The following is a 25,974-nucleotide window of genomic DNA, read 5'->3' on the forward strand; positions in this document are numbered from 1 at the left end:
GTCACTTCTCCTACATTAACAAAATCCATATTCATAAATTGGCGGGGCTTTTTAAATGGGCCAGCAATTGCATGTGTGCTCCCTCTAACTACACTTACCACTGCCTTGCTAAGCACAGAAATCCACACTGAAAAAGCTAGCAGCAAAATTAGCCAGTAATAACAAAATCCAGAGAAGGGCAAGTGCCTGTTTCAGTGCTAGTGCCAACTGCCACTTCTCTGCACTGCCTGAGAGCAAAGTGTGACATCTGGGTGAAAGGAAGACCACACTATTTTGACTGTCACTTCATTCCCTCTGGTACAAGACTGCTGCTCAGCTCTGAAGAGCACTCACAAATCCCAAATATACTGCCCGAGTGAAAATGCCCAAGTCTCACCTGTTTCAAACAGATTTTTCCTACATTATCATCAAGCATCTTCTGCATTAGGTTATTATCCATTATATGAATTTATCCTCTGCATAGGCATAAGCAGCCCCAACACCATGTGACACAAGCAGCTGAGGAACAAAGAGCTTGGGCTACCTGCCTGGGGACAAGAGAAATGTCCATGGCAATTCTCCAACCAGAATCCACACCCCCACAATGCAAACCAATTCCTTAACCATAAGACCTTCCTTTTCAATTTTAGCCTGAGGTTCAAAGTTGTCTTCTTCCAAATGTTCCCTGCAAGCACTACTGAAGGGCAAAGAATGATGGATTTCTCAGCCTCTCTCTTACCTTGTTAAAATTCTTACTCTGACTTTGCTGTTTGAAACATCTTCTCCACTCTCCCAACAGAGATGGTTTAGAGGCAACAGTAAAAGCTATACAAACTAATCAACCAGCCAATCATTTAAACCAGTTAGGTTTAATCAGACACTAACTAAACAAAGAGAAGCTATACGTTAACTTAAATTTTCCTACAAAGAAACTAGGGATATACATTTTAAAAGACTGATTTATTTCTTTTTACTTTCATTTGTTTTTTAAGTGAGCATTAATTATACTTAAGGGGGAAAAGTTTCAACAGCAAAAAGTGAAGGAAGGAGAAGAAGAAAAAAGAAAGCTTACATTTCAATGTGATTATTTTTGCTACATAGATTTTAGGATCAAGAAAACAGATTAGTGCCTTAATCCAAAACAGAATTTACTAATAACTGACCTTTTGGCATTTTAAATTCCAAGTTTATTTAAGATTAATGTCATACATCTTGATTTAAATAATGTAAAATATGCAGCTACTGAGTGTTTAGCACAGAAAACATCATTTACTCCAGAGAACTAAAGTAAATTGGGTTTAAGTAGATTTCTTCCTTTTCACATTGCCTCCCTACTACAAATAGAGCCTACAAGTGAAGGGACAACACAGTTTCCAGCAAAATCTATTTTCCAAGTAAAATCTTTAATAGAATATTAGCAATATAGTTTAAAAACACCTTGAAATTCTAAAGTTTACACAATTCCTAACCAATTATAAGCAAGGCTCCAAAATTCAAGCAGGAGATGCAGAACAACAGAAGAAACAAAATATATTGTATATCTCCAGCTCCTTAAAAGGGAGTCTCCCTGTTCACAGACTCTGCAAATAAATCCTGGAGGGTGTTACAACACTACACAAAGCCCTGGACAGACATGCCACAGAATCACACTAAGATGAAAAAATACACAGTGGAGGAGTTGGTGCTAATCCAATTCCAGTGAGAACACAAAAAAAAAAAAAACCATTTCAGCAAATTTTGCAAACGTGTGTAGCTATTTTCTCCTTCTCAGATACTGTCTTACTGTTAGCCTATTTAATATGGCTAATATGGCTTATTAGGAGTTTGGCTTATTTTTATACTAAAAAAACACAGTTTATTTCTCTAGGACAGATTTCCCCCCCAGCAGTTATACAGGTATACTATAGTCATATAGTTTGTTCAATACCCATATACAATTTTTTTATACTTGAAAGATGCCTCAATTAATTGCTCAAACAACTTGACTTGTACCATTGAAGAATACTATATATAGTATTATATACAGTATATACTATCCTGAAGAATATTAGCAAGTAGAGATGCTAACTACCCCAAAACACTACAAGCAGTTGTGTCAATCACAAAATTCTATGAAAGACTACTTAGCTGATTCAGAAAGAGGGAGAGGGAGGTTATTACTGTGTTTGAAGATACCTTTGTCAATTCTTCTAGGGGGTCACAATCTGTTTCTCCAGAATATACATATAAATACAAAAAAAAAAAAAAAGTTGCACACAGATTTTTGTGCTACAGCAGAATACACTATTGACACATTTTGTCAGCATAAATAGAAAACTCTCCTGTAACAGCTGCAGTCAGAGCAGCACAAGCTCTGGGAGCCAGTGAAATCAGCTGCTAAAGTAACACTAAAATCTGATGGCTACTGCTGCTTGGGATACTGGTAGTAAGAAAGGGTCTTTCTGTTGTGGTAGGAATCAGACTGCAACTGCTCTGTGCAACTACACAAGAAAAGAGATTACATCACAGCATTGGAGAGCCTGATAAAGATCCTGAGTGCAAAAAATCCCCAGACTGCCCCAAAGTACACTTCTTGTTGACCTACAGGGAATGCAGCTAATCCTCAAAAGAAGTCTGGTGGTGCCCAAGCACAAGAAGTGAGGCATGATTCATGCAGGCTGGTAACACAATACATTTCCCAACTGAGAGAGGAAACAGGAGTAGGCCAAAATAATGTTTAAAAAAACACTTGGCTTACAGAACAACTTACACAGAGCAGTACAGCTCAGAAAACTGACAATATCCGTCAGCTATGGCTCCATTTATTGTTGTTACAAACCCAGATTTAAGTCCCAGCTCAAATGCAGATGATCCAGGACTTGATACATGCTTGCAGTATAAAACCCTGCAAGTACTAAGTATTTTCAGGGAAAAAGCTGCGAGGGGGATGCAGACACCATTACCTTGGGCAAATGGGGGTTTTAAGATTTTTTACATTTTGCCAGTCTACTCAAAAGACAGGATAGTAATGTCACAGGCAATAAGTATTTCAATAATTTTGAATTAATTAATGAAAAATAGGTCATGCATGACATGACACTGCAGACACATATTTGTCCATCAAATCCACAAAATTCCTGCTTAAAATACAAGCTCTACCCTCCCATACACATGTAACAAGTAAATCCCAACAGAAATTATTTGTAACAGTACTTCAATTGAGAATACAATTACTTGTAATTTCATAGTAAAGACAGCCAGATGCCCTACTGACTCAGACCAGACACAAGTGATCTTGTGTCAAAGAGTCTGTTTCAGATTAAGCTCCACTCTCTGTATCCATATCTGAATAAATCCACAGAAAATCACAGACTCAAGTGGAGACACTGCAAATGCCCAGGCCCCTCGACACCTTTCTCACACCACGAACTGCCTCAAAACAAGAAACCACCCTTTCCTTCTGCTCGTCATAAAGGTGAGGAATCGCCTCACTCATTTCCAGATCAGGTTGTTCCTGACCTGCTAGAGCAGAACAAATGGATTTCTTTTGTAACAAACAACAAACACGTGAAAATTCTCAAAATAAGAAGTAATGCAGCTATCCAGATTGACTGATTTTGAGGCCTTCAATTACTTCAGTTAATGCTTATAAACGAAGTGTTATGCTTCAGTAATCATATTCAGTTCCCTCATCCAAAATCAGACTATCTTGCATATGCCTGTAAAGGAACATTTATTTCGAAGTGACACTACTTTATTATAATTCAAATTACAGTAATTGCTTCAGACTTGTAAAGGCTACTCTGCACACTAAGTGTTGGATAACCTAGGAAAGCCTTTCAACTTCAATACCACACGGCAAGAGCTAACATTAACTACATTTAAATTATTTAGGCTAATGGATAAGGAGCTTTAAAGAAGAACATTCCAAATCCACGATAAGTGAACTCTATCAGTTTTCACTTTATTTTTCCATTTTATTTATCTTCATGCCATCTGGGTGTATTGATCATGCAGTTGAACAATCTTGTGTTTTTTCAAATGAAGTAAATGCAAAACTAATGTGTCTGCTAACAAATATGCTGCAAGTGCCAGCTACGAAATCAGTTACAGACTGTTACAGAATGAGCTCCAATTCACGGTAAACACATTCCATAACAAATATCCAGAAGGCCAAATGGACAACCATGCTCAAACCTGTGGATCACTACTCATTTATTAAACATTATATAGTAAGGTCAACATCTGTGAGCCTCAAGTTTCAACTGATCTGTTTAGAACTTGTATCAGATTCCACATCCCAAACCACAGCTACATGCATCAAAAGAGCAGAGTAAGTGAGCAAACTAAAAGAGTTACTTATCCTAAAAACTACCTCATGATAAACCACTTGCTCAAAAAGCCAGACATACAGAACCTAAATCTGGCAAATGACAAAGCACAATAAAGCACTATTAAAAAAGACCACTGAAAGTAAACCAACATTAATTTCCAAGTGCTGTGGTAGAACTGTTTAAGTGACATTTGTCTTTTTTCCATCACGTTTTCAGGTAAAATTTCATGGACATGCACAGATCATGCACATTATTTCCAGCTCTTAGCCTTATCAAAGATTAAATTGTTTCCAAATACAAAAAACAGGCAGCTTTAGACTCAAAGATTTATAAGCAATTACCTCTCTTTTGCAATTTCAGATTACAACCCCTAAAATCACACACAGTAAAAGAAGCTACTGTCTCTATAAAAAGAGATGGAGGTGAAAGGAGAAAAAAAGGGGGTAATGAGGCTTTTAATTTTTAGTAATGGATTTCAGTCCTACATTTTAGGTATCAAAATGTGTCTGTTTCTTAAACAAAACTACAGGAGGACTACATAAGCCAACAAGTAGATGAAAGTCTAATGTGCATTTAGAACAGAACTACAGTAAGCAAATTACAGCAAAAGGGCCTTCTCCATGTCTCTGCTGAAGCAGTCAAGCTTAATGGAGATTTGTGTCTCCAGTTCATACTAAACTTGTATTTTATAGCTGGTACACCTATGCATGGCCTCCAGTGTATGGAATTAGACCAGCTCCTGAAATTCTCCAGGAAGTACTGCTACAGTAGTCCTAGTACTGATTTACCCACACACGATTCAGCACCAGAGCATCCCTGGCATTTATGCAACTCTGTCACTAATAAATACTTTAAATTTACTGTTAGAACATCAAGATCCCAGCCATTCCCATGTTCTTATTGCTTGTGATCACCTAGTATAAGTAACAGCAGGTTTTAGTCTTTTTAGTTTGTTTTCTTAAAGGTCCGTAAAGAGCTATATAACGGGTCCTGTACTTGTTCTCTCTATAGCATCTTCTTCTCTTTAAACAGTGTTGCTTTATATTGAGAAGTTATGTTTTGGACACATAGCTTTGTCCATCCATTAAGACAACTAAGTTGGGTAACAAAAAGTAATACATAACAGGAAATCCCTTTTGCTTTCAACAGATCCCAACACAGCACTATTAATTCCACAGTCTGGCTCCAACTCCGTAAAAATTTTGCACTACAGCTAGACCCAAACCAGACCTTCCTCGGGACTTCCACAAATGCAAGTCAGCCTGTCCACACCCAGCAAATTGCAGGACCTGGGCCTGTCACCATATCAGCATAAATTAGGACTTGTCAAACAGGTAGGACATTGCAAAAGAAGTTATTTTATTGAACACAAAGGCAACTGTTTCCAGTGTCCCACCTCATAGCGAAAAAAATAATAATAGTAATAATCACAAGCATGACATTTCCCCCCATTTATTTTGGGAGGCTCTCAGTTTTTCATTCTTTAGTTATCCAAGCTAACTTCACAGGAGACGAAGACTAACGTGATAGAAAAAGGAGCTTAAAAGCGGAGCCCTGTCATGCAGAGACAGCAGCATGTGCAGCCTCAGCCCTCCCCTGCCCCCGCCCGCACCTGCGCCGGCCGCGCCGGGGGACACCGCTCCGACCCTGCGCCGGGCCACCTCCCCGCCCGCCCTTATGCCAAACTCGGCTGGGAAAATAAACAAGTCAAACAAAAGGAAGGAGAGCGGGCACAGAGGGGAACGGAGCCCGGCCTCGGGACGCGGCGGCCGGGGAGGGCTGGGGTCGGGTCGGGCGGCAGCGCCGGTTGCCCGGGCACCATCTTGGGGGCTGCCGGGGGCGAGGACGCGGCCCCGCAGCGCCGCCGGGGGCCGGGCCGGCGCTTTACCTGCTCTGCCAGCCCTGCAGGAGGTTGGTGTATTTGCTGAGCGTCCCTTCCAGCACCGGCTCCCGCCGCCTGCCGCCGCCGGGCGCCTGCGCGCCCCCCGGGCTGGCCGCCGCCGAGCCGGGGCTGCTGCTGCCGCCGCCCCCGCCTCCATCCAGCCTGCCCGCGGCCGCCGCCCGGCCCGGGAGCCCGCGGCTGGCGGAGGAGGACGAGGGGGACGAGCCCGCCGACGTGGGGCGGCTGCTGCTGCGGCTGCTGCTGTTGCTGCCGCCGCCTTCGCCCGCCGCTTTCTCCATGGAGCCCCGCGGCGGAGGCTGCCCGTCCGCTCCGGCCCCGGCTGCCGCCCGTGCCCGGCAAAGCCCTGACTCACAGGCGCGGAGAGGGGCGGCGCCCGGGGGAGAAGGGGCTGGGCCGCGGCGGGCGAGTGAACCGCCGCGCCGCCTCCTCCTCGCCGGGCGTTGCGGGGAGCTGGGCGGCGGTCGGTGCCCCGCGCCCCCGCGGGGTCCCGCCCGCCCGAGCCAGGGGCAGGGCGCCGCTGCGGCGGGGGCCGCGCAGGGGCGGGGGCCGCACACACACACGCGGAGGCACAGGGCGAACGGGGAGAGGCACAGCACGCACGCCGACTGCATGGTGCCCGCGGCCGGCACACACGCCGTGCGACACGGGGAGTGACCCCGAAGGACACGGTGCCCGGGTGTGGGGCAGGCGTGCAGACCCACGCGTGTGGCGGGGGCAGAGCGCACGCTGAGACCGCCTCCGGCCCCGGCCGCCGCACCGCGCCCCCGTGACGCGCCCGCCACATGACAGGCGCTCACCCGGACAGCGGCGGACAGCGCGCTGCCCGAGTCGCGAAGCACGCGGCTGACGCTTGCACAAGCTGTGCCCCGTCGCCACCGAGGAGGTGACTGTCCGTGGTACACCACACCAGCAGCGCAGTTGTGCCCGCACTCGTGTGCTTGGTGCTGTGCCCAGCACTCAGGAACACAGTATTCTTGCTCAAGCCACAGCAGGTAGTGTGTATCAACATACCGCGTCAGTCATGTCATTCATCCAGACTTGACAAAAAAATACTGTAAGTCCACACCTCCTGAAAGGAGAGGATGTAACCTCAAGATCACCATAACAAGTTAAGCAGATGCTGTACAGTCACTTCAGTGGCCGTCCTTGATGTCTTAAACAAGTGCTTCAGTTATGTTACAATGTGTATCTTCCCAGCATACCAGAGATGTAACTATTCTTATTGTTATTTTGAAACTGTAGACCTGAAATGTAGAGGAGACTCTAGAGTTTTTGAAAAGTATAGACTGAGCCTTAGCTTTTGTGCTTTAACCCTGTGGAAAGTTTTAACAATCCCTTGTACTAGAGATATTTTGAGCATAGAGTATCACGTGCGCCTTCTGCTCTGCACCTTAGAAGATACTCAAACTATCCAAATCCACACATAGATGGATTCCCCATATAAATCAGCACAGAGAGGAGGGATCCTAACTTAGATTCTCCCAGTTTTCTCTGTGGAAAATCCTACCATAGGTGTTGTGGTTGGGTAGCTGAAATATTGGACAACTTGATCCTGAATTTTGGATGGTTAAACTTCTCACATTGTAGTTAAATACTAAGGTTCTGCAGCCTTGAATTTTAATATTTCATGGGTGGGACATATAACACTCAACTCTTGAGGTACAAAGATTAAGAACTTAAATATTTTTAAAATAAAATATTTTAGAGTAACTATTTTTCTGCATCTGTTACTTGAGATGTTTGTATAAAATTCCCAAATCATTGTTTACTATGGAAAGAAACTCCATTACTACAATATGAAAATCCTCTTTCTTAGACTCAACTCTACTTTTGATGACCACAGTTTTCAGGAAACATTTGAATGAAGAAGGAATGCTCCTTTGGGAAGCTCAGATCCTGCTTGGTGGAGGTAAGGATGAGACCCCTTCACTTATCTTCATAATGCTACAATGACAGGCCAAAATTGTGGAACAACATGTTTTAATAAACTGTGTCAACCACATCAGCAACTTCAACACATTAAATGTGTATGTTCTACATTATAGGTAATGAATGCAATATTTTCTGCCTTCCACAGAATTCATTGGAAGGAATTTGTCAGGAAAAGAAAGTGACGTTACACAAGAATAGAGAAGCCTCTCCATACATTTCTGTACAATAAAACCCAAGTAGCAGTGGTGCACTTATCATGAAGTTTCTGAAATAAATGGAGTAACAGGCTGTAAGTATATTATGCCCTTGGAGAGTTTTGCCAAATCATAAAACACGCTTCACTGCTGCTAGAAGGATTGCTGTGATATTTTAACATAAGTCCTCTTGTAGGTTATAACTAGTTACTAGATGGGAAATGGAGCACAGAGATAAATGGGCAATTCTCAAACAGAGGGAAACCACCATGAGTTGGGTTCTGTGTTGTTCAGTATCTTCTTAAATCAGAATCTCTTCATTTGCTTATAGTTAAAACTAAAATCAAATGGGAAAAAATAGCAGAAGGATATCACAGTAGTGACTAAATCACTGATAAAATGGCATCTGAAATTTAATCTTGCTAGAAGCCAAAATAAAGCACATGGTGAGAAAAAAAGCTTTTACTATGCAGGCATGATGATCTATAAATTAGCTATAGCCTCTCAGGCAAGAGATCTTGGAGACATTTTAAATAGTCCTCTGAAAACTCCATCTCAGTCAGTGTTCAAGGGTAATCAAACAAACAGCTGTGATAAGCTCATTAGGAAAAACAGAAATAACAGCTTGCTGCTATATAAATCCATAGTACAGCCACTATCTATACAACTCTGCATTTATAATATTCCTTCAAAAAGGACAGAGTAGAAAGAAAAAATGTAGATCCCAGCTTTTATATGAAGAGAGTTCACTGAGCAGGGTTTTCAGTTGAAAAAGAAGCAACCAATATATAAAATTATATTCAGGTTAATAGAAGTTATTCTTCACTGTTTCTCATGAAACAAAACTATAAGCCAACTGGTTTTTAAAAAGCACAAGAAACTACTTTCTCACATATTTACACTCATAAAACTCATTCTTATGGAGATGGTTGTGTATGCTAAATACCTAGAAGGATTTAAGAAGCAATTGTGCTTGAAAAACCATTAAACAAGGTTCACCAAAGTATTTTGAGTGTATTTGAAGTTCAGAAAGGCTCTAAACCCCTGACTCCTCAAAGACTGTTTTTACTTTATTGATTAATTAATCCCTTCCCTGTTCTTAGTCTTTCTCTGAAGGCCTACCAGTGCTGGACTAGAAAGACTTTTGGTTTAACCTATAGTATAGCTTTTCATATTCTAAGGTCAACTTGTACTTCTTGGTCAACCAGTGTGGTTGAGTTAAACATTGACACAGTTTGCAACTTTTATATTGTATTGAAGCAAAAGAATGTGTCATTCTTCTCATCCCCTTTCCCTTCCTAATTTGTACATATTGCAGCCTAGCAGAGCTGGACAACCTTTCACAGAAATCTTGAGTGAGATCCTAACCTCATTTGTTTTAAGTTATTAACGGTCTTTAAAATGACTGAACCTATATTTATTTTACTAGCTAATGGTTGGTCCAAGTAGAGCTAGAGTTCAGGGTAATACACACTGACTTAGTCTGATGCAATACCACATGATGTATGCCTTGTTACAAGTATTCTTAATTACCTATTTATTAATGCTACCTGAATGATGAAGGTTCACACTGTTTCCAAGGTAACACAGCTGCTATGTTACATTCCTCCTTTAGAATGTTATTTTCACTCTCTGACGAAACCAATATTTTGCTTCTTTTATTAAGAATACAAATTAATCAAAATAACTCATTATTTATCCCACCTTTTAGAAAGAAAAATATCCAGTAAGATAACAAATTCAGTACTCTTTTCTCTAACCAGGAAACAGACCTTTTTCTGCACTTTGCTAAACTACACAGTTTTAGCTTCTAGAACAAAGTTAGCTTATAATCCATTTGCTAACTCACATTTCCTGGACACTTTCGTTTGAGTTTCTCTACCATTTTAACACTCTCCTAGTAAACAATTTTCTCAAATTACTTTCCAATTTCCAATTTCTTTTTATCTCCTTCCACCACCAGATTTCCACACAACTTCCCACCATCACAATTATATGGAGGAATTCAGGTATATGGTCTACAGAAACTATTTCTGCCCAGCCCACATTCAAGTATTGAACCTGGAAATGCCCCAAGGCTTGCTCAGCTTTACCATCTCTTCTTTCTTGCCCTACAAAGTCCTTCTGAGACACTGTTTCATTCTGCATGAGCTTTGGACACTAAGTTAATCTGTCACTAAACTATAGATAATACTTACGGCAAAAACATACCACTGTGCACTTCTTTCCCCACTGTCTATAGGTGTCAGCACCAGAATGACTGGAACATTCTCCCTAAAGTTCATCTCATGCCATGGTAACACCTGCACCAAGCCTACTGTCACTAAGGCTTCCCAATTGTCCACAGCAACTGGAAGAGAGTGAATGCAGCAGGTGGAACAGTGTGAAGCATGTCCTTAGATTTAGTGTCACAGGTTCCTGGTTTGAAGGTTTAAAAGAAGCAGTGACTCTCTAATCTGGCCTTTTAAATAACACAGTACAAGAATTGTAATATTCTCTCTTATATAATTGTTTTACTTTGAATTAACCAGCACATCATCCATGAGTAGCAGACTTCTCACTCGACAATTTTAAGAACACAGAGAAATAGCCACTAACTCTGCAGTCTGCCAACTTTAGCTTTAGTTTTGCTGAGCCAGTATCCATCTTATCCTCCTTCTGTGGTGCATGTAAGCCTGTAATATATGCCAAACATGCTGCTTTGCCACACTTCATCCTGTTGTCAGCAGCTTCTCATCCACCAGCATAACCACCCATCTAAACCTCACTCAATTCAAAGCTGGTCACAAGGGAAAAGCCAAGAGAGACATTGCATATGGCAAAGAGCACCCAAATTACCTTTACTGCCAGGAACATTGAGCCTAGGAAACAGGGACTTGCCTGCAGGTTAATATACTCAACCACAAGGCATTGCATGTGGGCTGAGGCTTCTGCTGTCACAGCTAGACTCTCCCAGCTTGTGCACTGCTCTGTAATATGCAGGTTAGACCAGCGAAACAAAACTTGATCAAAATGGCTGATCCTCTGGAATACAAACTTTGGGATGGTTAGCTGGAGAAAATATTATTTTATATTATGCTTCTTATGTATATATTTGCATTGGATGTCATTAAATGTGCATGAGGAAGTGGTGTGTATGACAACCATGACAAAAGGCATTTTCTGCATGGCTAGAATCAACCCTTTGAACTGCAACAGGAAACAAATAGAAAGCCAGTACATAAAGAAACTAAGTGACCATAAAAAACTAAGTGAGCACAAATATCACTTACACTATATATTGTGTATTTTAGCTAGTGAGAACAGCTTTATTCTGTGCCAGCTCATCTTTGAACAGTTTTTATAGGCAGTCACAAATACAGTTCTTCAAAATAAATTAATTAATATGCTGAGGCCAGAAGAAAAGACTGTGATTATCCAGCATAACCAGCTGGATAACAGAAACCCTTTTTTGGTTTGATGGTGAATTACAGATAAATGTCAATATACCAAATCTTAACAGTCTGCAGGCCTTTTTACTGCCTCTTTTTCTAATTCTGTGGTTAAACATTTAGGGATTTGAAAAGTATACCAGCCCACTAAAGGTCAAATTCAGATCCAAGACCAAACTGAGGGTACTCAGTGTTGCTCTCATATCTCAAACCAGCGCTAAAGCTCTCTTTTATCCCACTTTTTTTTGAGAGCTGAGTGGTTCCAATGGAATCTGTCATATTTCAAATTTATTATTTATAAGGCATGAGGCCATATATCAGTGTAATAACACCCAGCTTTCTAGATGAGATTTCTATGCACCTGTAATCTTATGACTAAACTGCGAAACATGCAATGATTTGGATGTGCAATGATATTTGCACATCCAAAAAGTATTGCTATAGAGCATTTATGCTGCAGAGTGCATATTTATTGATAAAATAATGCTAGTTTATGCCACTTGGGTTCTGGCCTCTCACTCCACCAACAGCAATTTGTGTAGTTGCTTGATATCAGCAAGCAATATATTACAGATTAAAAACAAGTCTCATTCAAATTAGACTGGTCTCTAAGCCCATTACCTACAGCAGGGCTCTATTTCACTCCCACCATTTTTAAAAATACTCTTTAGGTAATGTTAGAATCCAGCACACAATAGGATGACAGTTAAAAAAATAAAAGGAAAGAACTATGCACTAGAAATCAAAAGCAAAACACGGATATTTAAGATTTTTGGCACTGAGAAAAGGAGGGAAAGTTCAGTCAATAAATTTTTCCAACAACTACTTATGCAGAAACTACTTTTGATTACTAATTTCAGTCTCCATTCTGCAAGCAGATTCATCTACAGAAACCTAATTAAAACAAATACAAGTTTCTAATGCAACATAACTGCCTCCTTTTTTACTAACAAATCTGCATTAAGCACACTCATTTATTTCAATATGTGGGATTAAAATATATAGACATGACAAATGACAGAGTCTGTTTGAAACACTTCCTGAAGCTGCAGAACCTTGTATTAAAACAATCATAATGTTCACTCCATTTTTCAAGCAATATTTTGGAAGCTGTGCAGACTTACACAGATTTCCTAGTTCTTTATGAGTACTTTAAATACACAAAAAATGAAGACCTTTAGAGCAAGTCATGACACCTATATTTTAACTGCTTTTTACTATCAAAATAAATCTCATGTAAACTCAATAAACTACTGAAATATATTTTACCACACGGTTCTAAATTTTAGCTCCTACCAATAAAAACCAGTCAATAAGGACGTAAAAGGGAGTAAAAGGCAGTAAAGCTTGGGGTTTTGTTACAGTTTGGGGGTTTATAGTTTTGGGGGTCATACTTTAATTAACTGTAGAATATGTGAGGTGTGTAATTATCCCAAGCTGTGGATGACATCTTTTTTCCCAGGGTTCACCATAGAGTGATTTTAAGTTTGGCTGATAACAGACAAATTATAATATCTTGTGAAACACACATAAACCAACATTTTCTTACATATTACAATAACTAGATTAGCTTTAAAAAACACAAACAAAACAAAACATAAAAGAGATGTGCTGCATATTGCCCACCTCATGCAAATCTGGTCTGTAGGTTTAAAGCTGATATAACAGATAAGCAACATTATGTTCAACAGGATCCCACAACATATACTGTTATCTTCTGATGAACAGTATAAACTGGGGCATATAAAAGCCTGACAAGATCATTTATCCAGCCCTCTTCTGGCTGCTGGACAGAAAAAGACAAGCATATTTTTTTCTCCCTCTTCTCTGGTGAATTTGCTTGTAATGCTCACTCTCTCATGTCATACTCATCCTTGACAGAAGTATCCAATGGAGATAACCTCAAATATGCAAAGAGCTGAATTATGATTCTGTCCCTCTGGTTTCTAAAACTCAGCTGTCAGCTTTGATCTTTGACTTTTGAGAGCCTATTCTGCAAAATAGAATGTGCATTCATACTTGGCTGGATATAAGAGCATTTGCCATTATTTCAAAGGTAGAAACAAGTACTAAATTTTCAGAATAAGCATAGTACAAGTTCAGGAAGCAGCCATTTTTCAGTTTCATTTTTCCTGACCTTGGCCTTTTCCGTAGAGGATGCCTGAAACAGGCACTCCTTAGCTGCAGTTCCACAAATACAGACATTCTAAACTTTGAGCTCTGCCAGCTTCAATCAGCCATAAACTTCTCCCTACTATCCTGTGTTACAGCCTAAAAATAGGGCTATACATTCAGAAAATGCTGTAGCATTAAAGCTATGAAAGGTGATAGAACAGTCTCCACATGCTAGCAACCTGAAATGACAATGAGAGGAAGAATCTAAGAGTTTGCACACACAGACAATTTTCTTCCTACTTTATAAGCTACACAGGAGGCTGGAGATATTTAATTTATTTTTCTGACATCCCATTTGTATTAAATTAAGGAAAAATATTTAATCTTACTATACTATTGGGGGAAAATATGAAACAATTCTGGGGGACCTTGAAATCCTGATCAGGAGAGGTCAAACCCTGACTGAGAAGACAGGCATTGGATGTCTAAAATCATCTCACAAATATTTGAAACTGCCATCAGAAATGAAAATTTATACAAATAATATAACAAAGCTTTGAATGGTCTCAATAAAAATTTTCTCTGACCAAACATGATCTCCATAGAATTTTCAATTCAAAATGCTTAATGAAAAACAAGTAGAAAGGATCTGAGGTTTCAGTATAAATATCAAATGGAATAGGAAAGGTCTTCAAAAGATCATGCACTGCTTTTTTTTTTTTTTTTTTTTTAAGAAAACTCCTCAAACAAAATCATCATCTAAAAGCTATAAATAAGCTCATACACAGCATGTGCTTCATAAACTAGAATAGGGTCTTATTATGGGAAAACACAGCCCATACTAATTTAATCCCAGATTCCTTCATGTCAGAAATAAAATTCGTACTATTTTTAGTAGAGAAGGGCATAGAATTGTATTTCTAACTGGGAAAAACAGGATTTATGGGCAGAAACAGAGAAAAGAATCAGTCAGTTGGAAAGAGGTTTAGATATTCTTGTATTTTTGCTAACAACACTGAGGTCTGCCACACCACATTCAGAACAACAGCAATGTCTTTGGCAGTTGCTATCACCTTATTTTTGCCAGCAAGCTCTGTTCTAACCAAGTTTAGACAACACTTCTGATAGCAACAAAAGTGGCTGGTCTCCTTTAGAAATCCCAGTGGAGATGGAGCTGCTCCAGTGTCAGCCTAAGAGTATAATGGGGAGTTTGCCAAAAAAGGCTAGGTTAGATCAAGTCTTCAGAGGCTACACACAAACCAAACGTGTCAAAATCCTGGCAGTTAACTGCCAAGAAATTTATAAACCAGGGAGAAAGAGAAGTCTCCTGACATAACCACAGCATTTTTGCACTTTAATATAGTTTCAGAAGGAAAAATCATGTTGTTTGATGATGCAGTGCATAAGAAATAAGTCAGAGACCATCACCCACAGGCAAGTGTTTCAGGGTAATTTGAATCTTAGGAAAATATTACAAAGGCAAACATACATAAACAAGTCAACCCAAGCCATCATAAAAGAAAGAGAAGGTTTTAAGGGAAGAGTATTCACTGCATGAAAGTAAACTGATGAGACGATGCCACAGGTTCTATGATTATTTTTCTTTAGTTTAGTAGTTTTGAAGGAAACTATTTTTTGCACAAACACAACTTTTATGCATAATGATTCTGACACATTCCTTGTGCTCAAGTAAATTTTCTTCACAGAAGATAGGAAAAGTACTTGTGCATTCAGAGGTACTATGGCCTTATTAACTAATACATAAAGGAAAAAAATGTATTGAATAATTTCTTTCCACTTTGTTTTTTTTCTAACATGTCCCTAACTTATAAGAAGCATAATTCTATGAAGTTGATTAAATGCAGTATGTGTCCTTCAGGCTTGAGTCTTGATAAAAGAAAAAAATAAAAGTGAAGGAAAGGTAGAAAAATACTCTTGCATCAGCCTCTTTCTTGGGAAAATTCTCCACTTCAAGCCAAAGGTGACCAACTTCTTATTTGGCCAAGAGCAGTTTGCTTCAACAAAGACAGGGGCGGTAGAAATAAACAGTGTAAGTTTACAGAAAAGGGATGAATCTCCATTTGGAGATTCTCCATAGAGAACCAAGGCAGTACATTTTTCATTTGCCATCTGTAAAACAATGCAATTAATATTTTCCCCTAGAAATAAATAAAGTCCTATTTTTCTCTGCCCTTTCTCCTAGCTATCCAGGAATACACTCATGGAAGGACTGACCAGGAAGCACACAGCTTCCTGTTTCACTGGTTACTGAACTCCCTGTTCATTCCCTGTACTGTTAGTGGCACCCTTTGGGAAGAGCTGGACCTCTGAAAAAATTGTGCTACATAACGTAGAAGATAAAGGAATTCAAACCCAACTAGAATCAAAGTACTTAATGTAGTTGATCTCTGCTACACATCCTGTTTGACTGAGTCTACCCAATGTCACATAGCATCAGAAATAAAATCAAAATACATATTTTAAAGCTTTAGTCACAACTCTTACTCTTCAGAATCTAGCAGACAATGGCAGGAAGTTCAAACACTGTCATACAGTTTACACAAAAGCAGTGGGTATCATTGAAAATAAAAATGACATTGAGAAGGTCACCCTTTTACAGTGGCTGGTGCTGAAATACATGGTACATTTAGACATCTCTTGTTAATACAGATCAAAGGAGGCAGTGAAACTGCAGCCTAGAAATGTAAGAAGTAAAATTGTGGTTTTATCTATGGTACAAGGTACATTAGATTATCTGTGACTGAATGAAAATAGGAGAATCAAATTTGTTTTCTCATGAAGGAAAAGAATGTTGAAATGCAGGGCACAACTAAAAAGCTTCAAAAAAGGGCTTGAAAGACTGGCAGATTTAGAATTAAATCTGGGCACATTATTTAGACCTATCTCAAGATCTACTCAGTCCAGAGCAAGGCTTCTAGCAGATGGATGGCAATCTAACTCAGCAGACATGACTGAAAATTCAAAATGTCAGTAAAAAGGACAACTCGGGTATGAAGCTCAACTCCGCAGGGTACTAAGGAATACGCTTACAAAGCTCAAAATCAAAGTCAAGCAAAATACCACATGAAGTCTTACATAGCCAGCACAATCTATGAAAACATGTCACAAAATGCATGTATGAAGAAGCAAAACATCTAATACATTTTGTCATTTTGCAAGGGTGTACCAGAAGAGTGCATAACATCAAAAAGGAGACAATGAGGGCCTCATTAAATCTAATTAATTCCTCACAGGAGTTCTACCAGGAGATGAATGGACTGCCAGCTAGAAAGCAAATGGGAAATGTATTGCTTTGTGCACCAGTGTCCAGCTTAAAACTAATGTATTGCCAGAACTGCAGAGTTTCTAATAAGAAGCCACTAATCACAGAAGTCAAGCAATAGGGCCTAGACTTCACAGTGGTTAAATTTCCCCACAGACATAATACATTAGTTGGGTTATATTTCTATAAATTATAACCGTGTCAGAGAAAAGAAAAGCCCCAGCTTTTGGATTTAAAGTAATTAATATCATTGGTCTTACTGAGGCTATGCGCAGATGCAAAAGGGAAAGCAAAATAATTCAGATTATTATGAAGACATCTTCCTGGATAAGTACAAAAATCCTCACAGAGTATTGAAGAGATCTGGAAAAGTTCAAGAACTGCAGATTTCATGTCTCCAGAAAAGTTCCCCTTGACCTACCATAGCATGAGAAGAGAAACTGAATGCATTCTTTTGGGAAACACAGAGGTATCAGAAGAACCAAAAAAGCAAAAACATTTCAGCATCATTGAAAAAAATATTCCACTTAGGCATGGATTCCACAGAATTCAGCAAATATTTAAAAAAGAAACATGTTCTGTTTCCTCAAAAGGAAAGAACACTCAGGGAATGTGGCTGATGCCAAGGATTTTTATTCACTGAATGCATTCTCAAAATTGTATACATCTGCAATAGCCCATCCTACAAAGCTTATATATTTCACTCTTCCCTATGAGTAAAGACTAAATAATATTTTTCTTTAATCCAATATTCTAATTAAATATCCAAGGTTTAAATGTGCAAGAAAAGGCCCAGTTAATGTGGTAATTAATGACTAGAAAGCCAATTTTCCATTGCATTATAATTTGGACAGCTCACACTTCAGAAGATTTCTAATTGTGTTAGTGATGATAAATGTTGAATGGTCAAAGCTTGTGTGTATTTTGCACATTTTACTGCCCTCAAGGCCAACACACTAAACAGTTTAAAACATTCAAATACTCTTGCAAATTTTAAAGTTAAGCCATAAACTACTATGTTCACTGTTATTACAGCAGATTAATTAGTCATGCCATGGAGTTAATGGGTGCACAGACAAAAAGCTGACAATGCATCATCTCTAGTAGCAGCAAATATGAGTATCTGAATGTCCAAGAAAACTGATAAGATTTCTTCTGAAAGATGCAGTAAGTTATATAGCAGTTAAGAAAATAAATATAAATAACAAGAAGTTTCATTATCTCCTGAGTTAATCTATTTTTCAATACAAATGTTTTCTACACTATTTTGTTATCCATTCTTATGTATTAGGTATAAACTAGAATATCAATGCAGAGGAGACAAGTTTGCAGAGATGAGGATAGCTATAGAGAGGATAATCGCTTTGTGCTAATAATTGAAAATAATTTTCCTTTTTTAAACTAATGGATACAAATCAGGCTATCAAACAGTGATAAAGCCTGTTCTCTACATAAAATCATAGCTATATCCTTTTGAGACATCACTTTGTGGCATGCTATTGATTTGCAAAGTGGTTTTATGTAAATAAAAGTGGATTTTTCCCTTATCTTCTACTGAAGACATTCACTGATATTTACTGATATCTGGTCTTATCTATTGATATCTGTCTACTGATATTTGCTGGGTTTATTTCCTATCAATAGTGCCAAAACTCAGCCCTTCCTCACCCTATTTATTAATCAACATGATTGCATCTTGTAAGCTCATCCTTTATGCCTGCACAACTCTATCTGCAACAAATAAGTTTAATGAGCTTTGGAGATAAATACTGTGAGTTCTAGAACTTTATTTTAAGTCTGAAGATCACATTAATATACATAAACATTACAAACAATGAAGTTTTTCTATCCAAAATTAAGGAAGAGACTGCCCAGGTGAGTGGTTGAGTCACCTTTCTTGGAGTTATGCAAAAGGCATATAGATGTGGTGCTTTGGGATGTGGTTTACTGATGGTCTTGGCAATACTGAGTTAATGGTTGCACTTGGTGATCTTAGAGACCTTTTCTAGCCTAAATGATTCTATGCTTCTGTTAAATCAAAACTAGTGATGAAATTGTTAACATCACCATAATTCATCATTATTTTTCCAAACACTTGTGGATATGTTGTTTTTCTGTTGCTTGTTCTGCACCCAAGTAGCCAAACAAGGCATCACCCAGGAATTTGGAATTTAGAGCTCTTGTAAATATCTCTGTTGAGAAGGGGCCTAAGCTGGCTGCTAAAACCTGTGAAGCTATCCCTAAACTACAGATTTTGAGATTTTTAGATTTTGCTAATGAAGGATGTCCCAGTCTTTCTTAAACATAAAAGTTGGAGACTCAAATTAAATCCAAAGTGGGATATTAATTCATTAATTAAAACCCATTCATTAACTTTAAGAATCATAATAAAAGGTGACATATTCACTGGCTGTAAACTTCACTTTGTACCACATCTTGTTCAGAAACATTAGGTTAAATGCTTCATCTTGTCTTTTGCTCTGTCCGTTTGCATACAAACTCTGTAATCCAATAAAGTCCCCATATGTTTGAACTTCAGCTGCATGGGACAGGTTTATTGCCAAAAAAAAAAAAACAACTCCCTCTAGTGCCAAAGGCGCTTCCTCCCTTACAGCACACTAAATTAATCTCCTGTGAAAGACACTCATTGCTAATTGATGTTGTGATCTTGTAATAAAGTAGCATTCAAAAGTCTTTTTCCTGTTTGTGTGTTTTGTTGTATCTGCTGACAAGTGTTCACAGGAACTAAAACTTAATAGAAACAAAAATAACTTCTGTGTTTGTAAATTAGGACACACTTGGACATTGATTTTTTTTTTTTTTTCTTGAAACACATGACATTAAGCACACTGCAAAGCTTTGGTTTACATACTGAAGCCCTATCAGACTGGCACGAAAGCTGGCTCTCTGTCATCTTTGAAAACTGTTTCAGAACCCCTGCGGCTTTTACAATTTATGGCAAGTGTATGATTTCCAAGCAAACAACCACATTGCAATCAGTCACAGTTACTCTGGATGCTAAATTTGTCCTAGGTGTTGATACTCAGTAGGTTAATATGCATGGAATCTACCACAGAATAACAAAGCAGAAGGTTGCAAGCCTTATAGGAGTTTGTATCCTCTGAAGATAAGATAAATAAAACTCCAATGCCCTTGAGTTACAAACTAGCTGCTGCAGATCAGTTCCACTCGGGGGCATTCCATGCTGGCTTGGTGTGCTGATAAGAGAGTTTGCATGCTGCTGGTACTGTTAGACTACACGTACTGGATACAAGAGTTACTGGAGTTGTCACAGTCAATACAGAGAAACTTTGTGTACATTAGGATTGCACAGCTTGCTTTGTTTTCGGAGGCACAGCACTGGAACAGCATGAAACTAAGTGGTAGAGGCAAAAGACAAGCACTGTGCTGGGAAGAAACAAGGTTACACCTCATTAAAGGTGACCAGAGGGAGCAGGGGAAGCTATTCTGCCTCCATCACAGGGGAGGACTAGCCTGCAATGCTAGATCTGCCCTCCATCCTTTGTTAAGTTCATGGGTGGAGAAGAATAGGAGAGGGGGCTTATAGGAAAGATCTTACTAGAAACTCCCATTACAATAGTCCAAAAATAAATAATGACCTGATGTCCAAAAATATGTGGTTTTAGACCTTTACAGGGTCACTTACTATGACCAGTATACTATAAAGAAAAAGATGAACAGGAAAGAAGCAGCTGTCCAGCTGTCTTTGGGTCAGAAGCTGAGGTACAAGCTCCTGTAGTATATGTGGTGGCCACTTACAAAGCAGACAAGCAGAGGGCAATATCCATGCCCTGAATAGATCAAGAGCAGCAACATCTGTATCTGTGCACTGCAGTGTAGCAGAGATCTGTACAGTGAAGCAGCTAAAAGAGCACAGTCAGCATTCAGAGCATTAGGATGGCTACAGATCAAATAAAAGGGATACAGAAAGTGGGGCCATGAAATAACATGTCTATCCCAGTGCAAGTGCCAAGTGTAATTTGGCTTTCTTACTCCTGCAGCCTATATATTTTTTACCCTGGGATCACTGATGCCCTGTGAGTCCCAGATAGTAGAACTACTGCAGAGAGTTTGCCTTTACACAAAGTGATAGTCCACAGCCTGGTGTTCATCAACCATCTTGGCTTACTAGCCAGATCAAAGGCTCACAGACTTCTTTCCTGCCATAAAAAAAAATTAAATTAAAATAAAATAAAATAAAATAAAATAAAATAAAATAAAATAAAATAAAATAAAATAAAATAAAATAAAATAAAATAAAATAAAATAAAATAAAAACACCCATTATAAGAAGGTTGCCTGAGATTTAACCAAGTAACCAGCCTGACTGCCCAGGTGGAGCCATGGGATAAGGTGGTGATCCTCTTAAGTCTCCCAAGAATCTCTTAAGGCTATTGAAAATAGATTTCTATATCTATTAGGTATTTTGTGGCTAACAAAATACTGCTGGTGTTGTTTCTGGGGTTTTTACATTTTACATGAATAGTTAGCAAGCTGCTTTTTGCTAAATACTATATAAAACAGTATAGAAATAGATTTTGTTTATCCTACCTGATTTATTTTCACTTTAATCTCACATAATCATAGTACAAGGGAATAAGAAGATATTTTCACTTCCAGCCTTAAATAGTTTTTTAATCAGGAATAATTTTCACTTTTTACATATCTTCCTTGCATGAATGAGTCATGTACTCATTGTAACTTCATATGGCCCTAATCACCCTGCATGATTTTACTCAAATAAACTCTGTGGTTGCTTAAATAAATAAGGTCAGAAATACAAATAAACTGACTTTCTGTGCAGCTGATCATTGTCCTGTTGTTAGTCTCACTTCTCCTCTCAGTGATGCAGGATCAGCATAGGTGCATCCACGTAACAGCGAGAGCTGAGCTGAAATGCAGCTCCTGAGACAACGGGTGGAATGTGCATGGATGGAAATGTGCATCTCAATCGCATCTGAGGCTTCTCACTGCTGTCTCCTGACCTGGCTGTTTGCAGAGCAGCCTGATCCAACATTACACAGCTGTGCCACACCATAGTTACCTGCCAACAGAGGCAGCCAAAGCCTGGGAGATAGGGAAGATGTTCCAGAGAAGGCTCATGGAAAATGTTGGTTACAGATTGGTCAAGATAACTAAAACTTGTAGGGCCACTAAGGACCCTGACAGCAGCTGAGTTAAAATGTTATGTAAAGACTTTCTAGCTACTAATTTCAATTTAAAAATGGAGTACCCTATTTATATTTTTTCTCCTTGCTACATCAAATATTTACCAGTCCATGACTGAGGCTGTCATTTTACTTAAAATGAACCAAGTTACTTTCTGATTTTAGTACTTTACATTGACTGTTTCATAGCAAATTCCTATTTTTTATTGTTGCACTCTGTTTACATGATGAAAAACACATTCCATGGTTCTCAGTTCAGTCTCTCTTGATAGACATGGCAGTTCACTAATTTGCTACAAAAAAAATGGCAATGGCATGTAACCAAACTTGAATGCAAAAAAAAAAAAAAATCAATTTTGGAACTCCATACAATTTCACATAGTCTTTGTCAATAAAAGCTATTAAGCAATAACAAACTAACTTTCAGAGACAGCTATTGAGAGCATGAGCTAAGCATATTATTGACTAGCAGGGACTGCTGGGAACAATTACTTCTAAAAAAATCAGTCAATGCATCTTCCTACAATAACTTTATCTGAATGTTTTCTTCAGGTTGCATAAGGCTGAATACCTGATATATGAAGAGAAATAAGGACATACATATATAACTCAACATTCCCTATGTTAATGGAAATACCTTTATTCTCTCAATCCCTACTTTGAAAATTCCAAATTTCACATCTTGTGTTACTAAAAACTTGGGAAGAACTGGTACTGTCTTTTCAGAAAACCTGGAAGTCTAGTTGCATGCCAGTTAAAATTCATTCTAGATGTACTAACAGTCACTGGAGCACAGTAGAGAGAGATTCTAAGTGATCTGTCCTGATTCCAGATCACCAGACACCAGCACATCAGATTCCATTATGACTGAGAGAACCATGCACTTAGCTGTGCTTCCCGTCTTGCAAATGTCACTGACATTCATGAACTTATAATTCCATGATTCAACTGACCAGTCACACACTTTACATCTTGACCAGCTAGAAGTAGTTTTCACTTCAAGTCCAGATACTTCTTTACTCTTGGATCCTTCACTGCAATAATGTGCTGGTTGCCAAGTGCCCCTCCAGAGCTGCCCAGAGTCAGCATGATGATAAGGCACAACACTGTATTTAGCAATCCAAGAAACCAGTAGTAGTTAATCTTGGCTACTGCTTGTTAGGAGCTTGCAAGCCCACTTAGAAATCGCTTACATTAAAAAGTGGAGGCAATGATACAATGAATATTCAGCAGATCTGTAGCCATCTGTGGGATCGCAGTCAAAAAGAGAAGTATGAAACTTCCACACAAGTTAAAGCAGTTTTCCTATTTGCAGCATTCTATGGTTAATGATACACAAAGACAGATAAGAACAATTATACTACATTGACATTAGCCAGTGCATTTACCTAAAGAACTAGATTGTAATTAATTTGGCTTTTTTCCTCCCTCAATAATCCCTTTGCAGACAACAGGAAAAATAAATGCCACATGAGTAAAACTGTTTTCACTAATAAAAGTGATAAATAGTAAATAACTTCCATTTACTCATCTTAAACCTCCTTTATACATTATATGTGCCTGATAATAGCTCTATGCAGCTACAGGAACACAGTTCCATGGATTGAGGCTGCAGAGTAGTAGGAGGCTCATATTAGTTTCGTAAGAAATCCTCTCATTCCACTATCTGGAAGGCAGAGAAACTACTGAGCAAGAGTTATCCACAAAGCAGAACCCAATGATGAGAGCAGGACATAGCTGGAATAAGGACCAGAGTAGAGGCACTAGTTAATCTCTAGCAGCTGCAAGGGTCACATCAGAGATGCTGATCTATGCATTGTAAATTTAAGGTTTTATTAAAGCTGACTGTTAAACAGCAGGGAACTGGACCTACATTCCTACATCATCATTCCTACACCATTTTCCTAGCTTCCAAAGACAAAGCTTGCTATTGTGTGCTCTGCTGAGGAAAGGTTAGAAAGAAAGCATTCTCTGCATGCCACCGAGTGGTTCAGTGAGAAAGGTGAGAAGAAGGCTAGTTCAGTTTCAAGAAGAATGGAAGACAGAAAAGAAAGGAACGACTTGATGTAATCTGCACTTCAAAGAACAAGGGAAAAATCGATATCTCTAGAGCAAAACTTGCCTTTATTTTTTGTTTTGTAAAGAATAGACTTTAATGTTGTTTATATTTAGTATAGAGCAATGACAAGCAAATCTTCTAAAAATAGTTCACCACTGCCTAATGATTGTAGCAAGAAACACTTTCCTGGCAGACACACGTATTTGCAAAGATCATTTTTGAGTATTGCCCTCAGCCCACATAATTCTGTCTCTATTTTATATTTAGACTCTGTATTCCAGAATACAAATCTAATAGCACTAAATTGCTTAGTTGGATATTTGACTTCTTACTATGGGCTGAGACAGTAGTTCAACAGTTTAAGTTAGAAAAACAAACACAGCTGATTCTTCTTTCTGATTTTCTGCATGGACAGTGGAAATAACAACTTTTATATTAGCACAAGGTGGGGGATGAAAGTGCAGAAAGGGGAATGGACAATTGAGGGAAGCTGACAGTTGTCAGCCTTTTTACTGACATAAAATATTTATCGTGCTATGACCTTAATTAATAAAGACGGTACACAGAAGTTTAATGGAGTAACTTGCAACAAATTATCTGAAAGAACTTATGCAGGAAAAAACAATACCAGTATAGCATGTAAGATACAGACAGGAGGTCTTTATGAAGCTGAAATCAGATATTTCTTTTCCAGATTTCCCCTTATTTATTAAGCTTTATAATCTGTGCTTGACCTAGGTTCACAGCTAGATTAAAATTGCATTTATCTTGTAAGGTCTGCCAAAATGCAATATGATAGAGCTGAAAACATTCTTTCTTCTTTGAGCATAGAGGTGTAATCTGTTTGGAAGACTGGCTTATTTTGAAGCTGCTTGCAGGAGGTGGGTAGTTCTCTAAACATAAAGTAAGCGCATTTCCCTCAGTTTAAGGAAAAGCAAAATTGTTTTTTAATCCACAAATCACCTTTCTTTCCTCATTAACTTTTTATCCTCAAAAATGCAGATTTGTTAGTCAAAATAGAACAGGACTGGAAAAAGAAAGCTATTAATAAAGTTGGGGAGACCTGACAAAATAAGCACAGATAAGAAGTGGGAAAACAGGCTATGCAAAGAAAGGAGGAATAGGGAGTGGATGTGAATGGGAGGGAAGGTAAAATGTTTGTGCTTCTTAGCATTTCCTGGCCTTCATGTACACTTCTTTTGCAGGACTTCAAAGATATCCATCAGTCACTGGGAATAAAATCCCAAAAGCTTCAAGTCAAACTTAACTCCTTCTCATCCTGAATACCTTCAAGAGTCAAAGACCGGGACTCTCTTAATTCTATTATTCAGTTTACATCAATGTTTGTTTAATTTAGGCAGGAACTCATCCTCAGGTCTGTATTTGAGGTGCTTTAGAAACTGAGGTGTCTTAAGAAAGTATTAAATATTATATCTTAATCTGCTTCCCCTTGAGGTCACCTCCTCAGACAGGCTGAGCTATGCTACCTAATCCATATCCATAGATAGGAGTTTACAGTACTAAAGGAGTCACAGAATTTTATAAGTCCCACACTCTCACAACAGCATGTACGTAA

At 38.8% G+C, this 25,974-nt stretch overlaps 1 protein-coding gene across 3 annotated transcripts in view; it reads right to left on the bottom strand.

The window, feature by feature from the left end:
* Nucleotides 1–9,006, bottom strand: part of OSBPL10 (oxysterol binding protein like 10) — a 113,714-nt gene extending 104,708 nt beyond the window's left edge. For all 3 annotated transcript variants that reach the window (XM_085573233.1, XM_085573234.1, XM_021525868.4), the window contains exon 1: nucleotides 6,181–9,006. In XM_085573233.1, coding sequence (XP_085429359.1) covers nucleotides 6,181–6,806 — 626 coding nt within the window. In that variant the 5' untranslated portion in view covers nucleotides 6,807–9,006. The remainder of the gene's footprint in view (nucleotides 1–6,180) is intronic.
* Nucleotides 9,007–25,974: the final 16,968 nt, after the last annotated feature.

The sequence above is a fragment of the Lonchura striata genome, chromosome 2 (assembly GCF_050655825.1).
Source record: "Lonchura striata isolate lonStrDom1 chromosome 2, ASM5065582v1, whole genome shotgun sequence".
Lineage (NCBI taxonomy): Eukaryota > Metazoa > Chordata > Aves > Passeriformes > Estrildidae > Lonchura > Lonchura striata.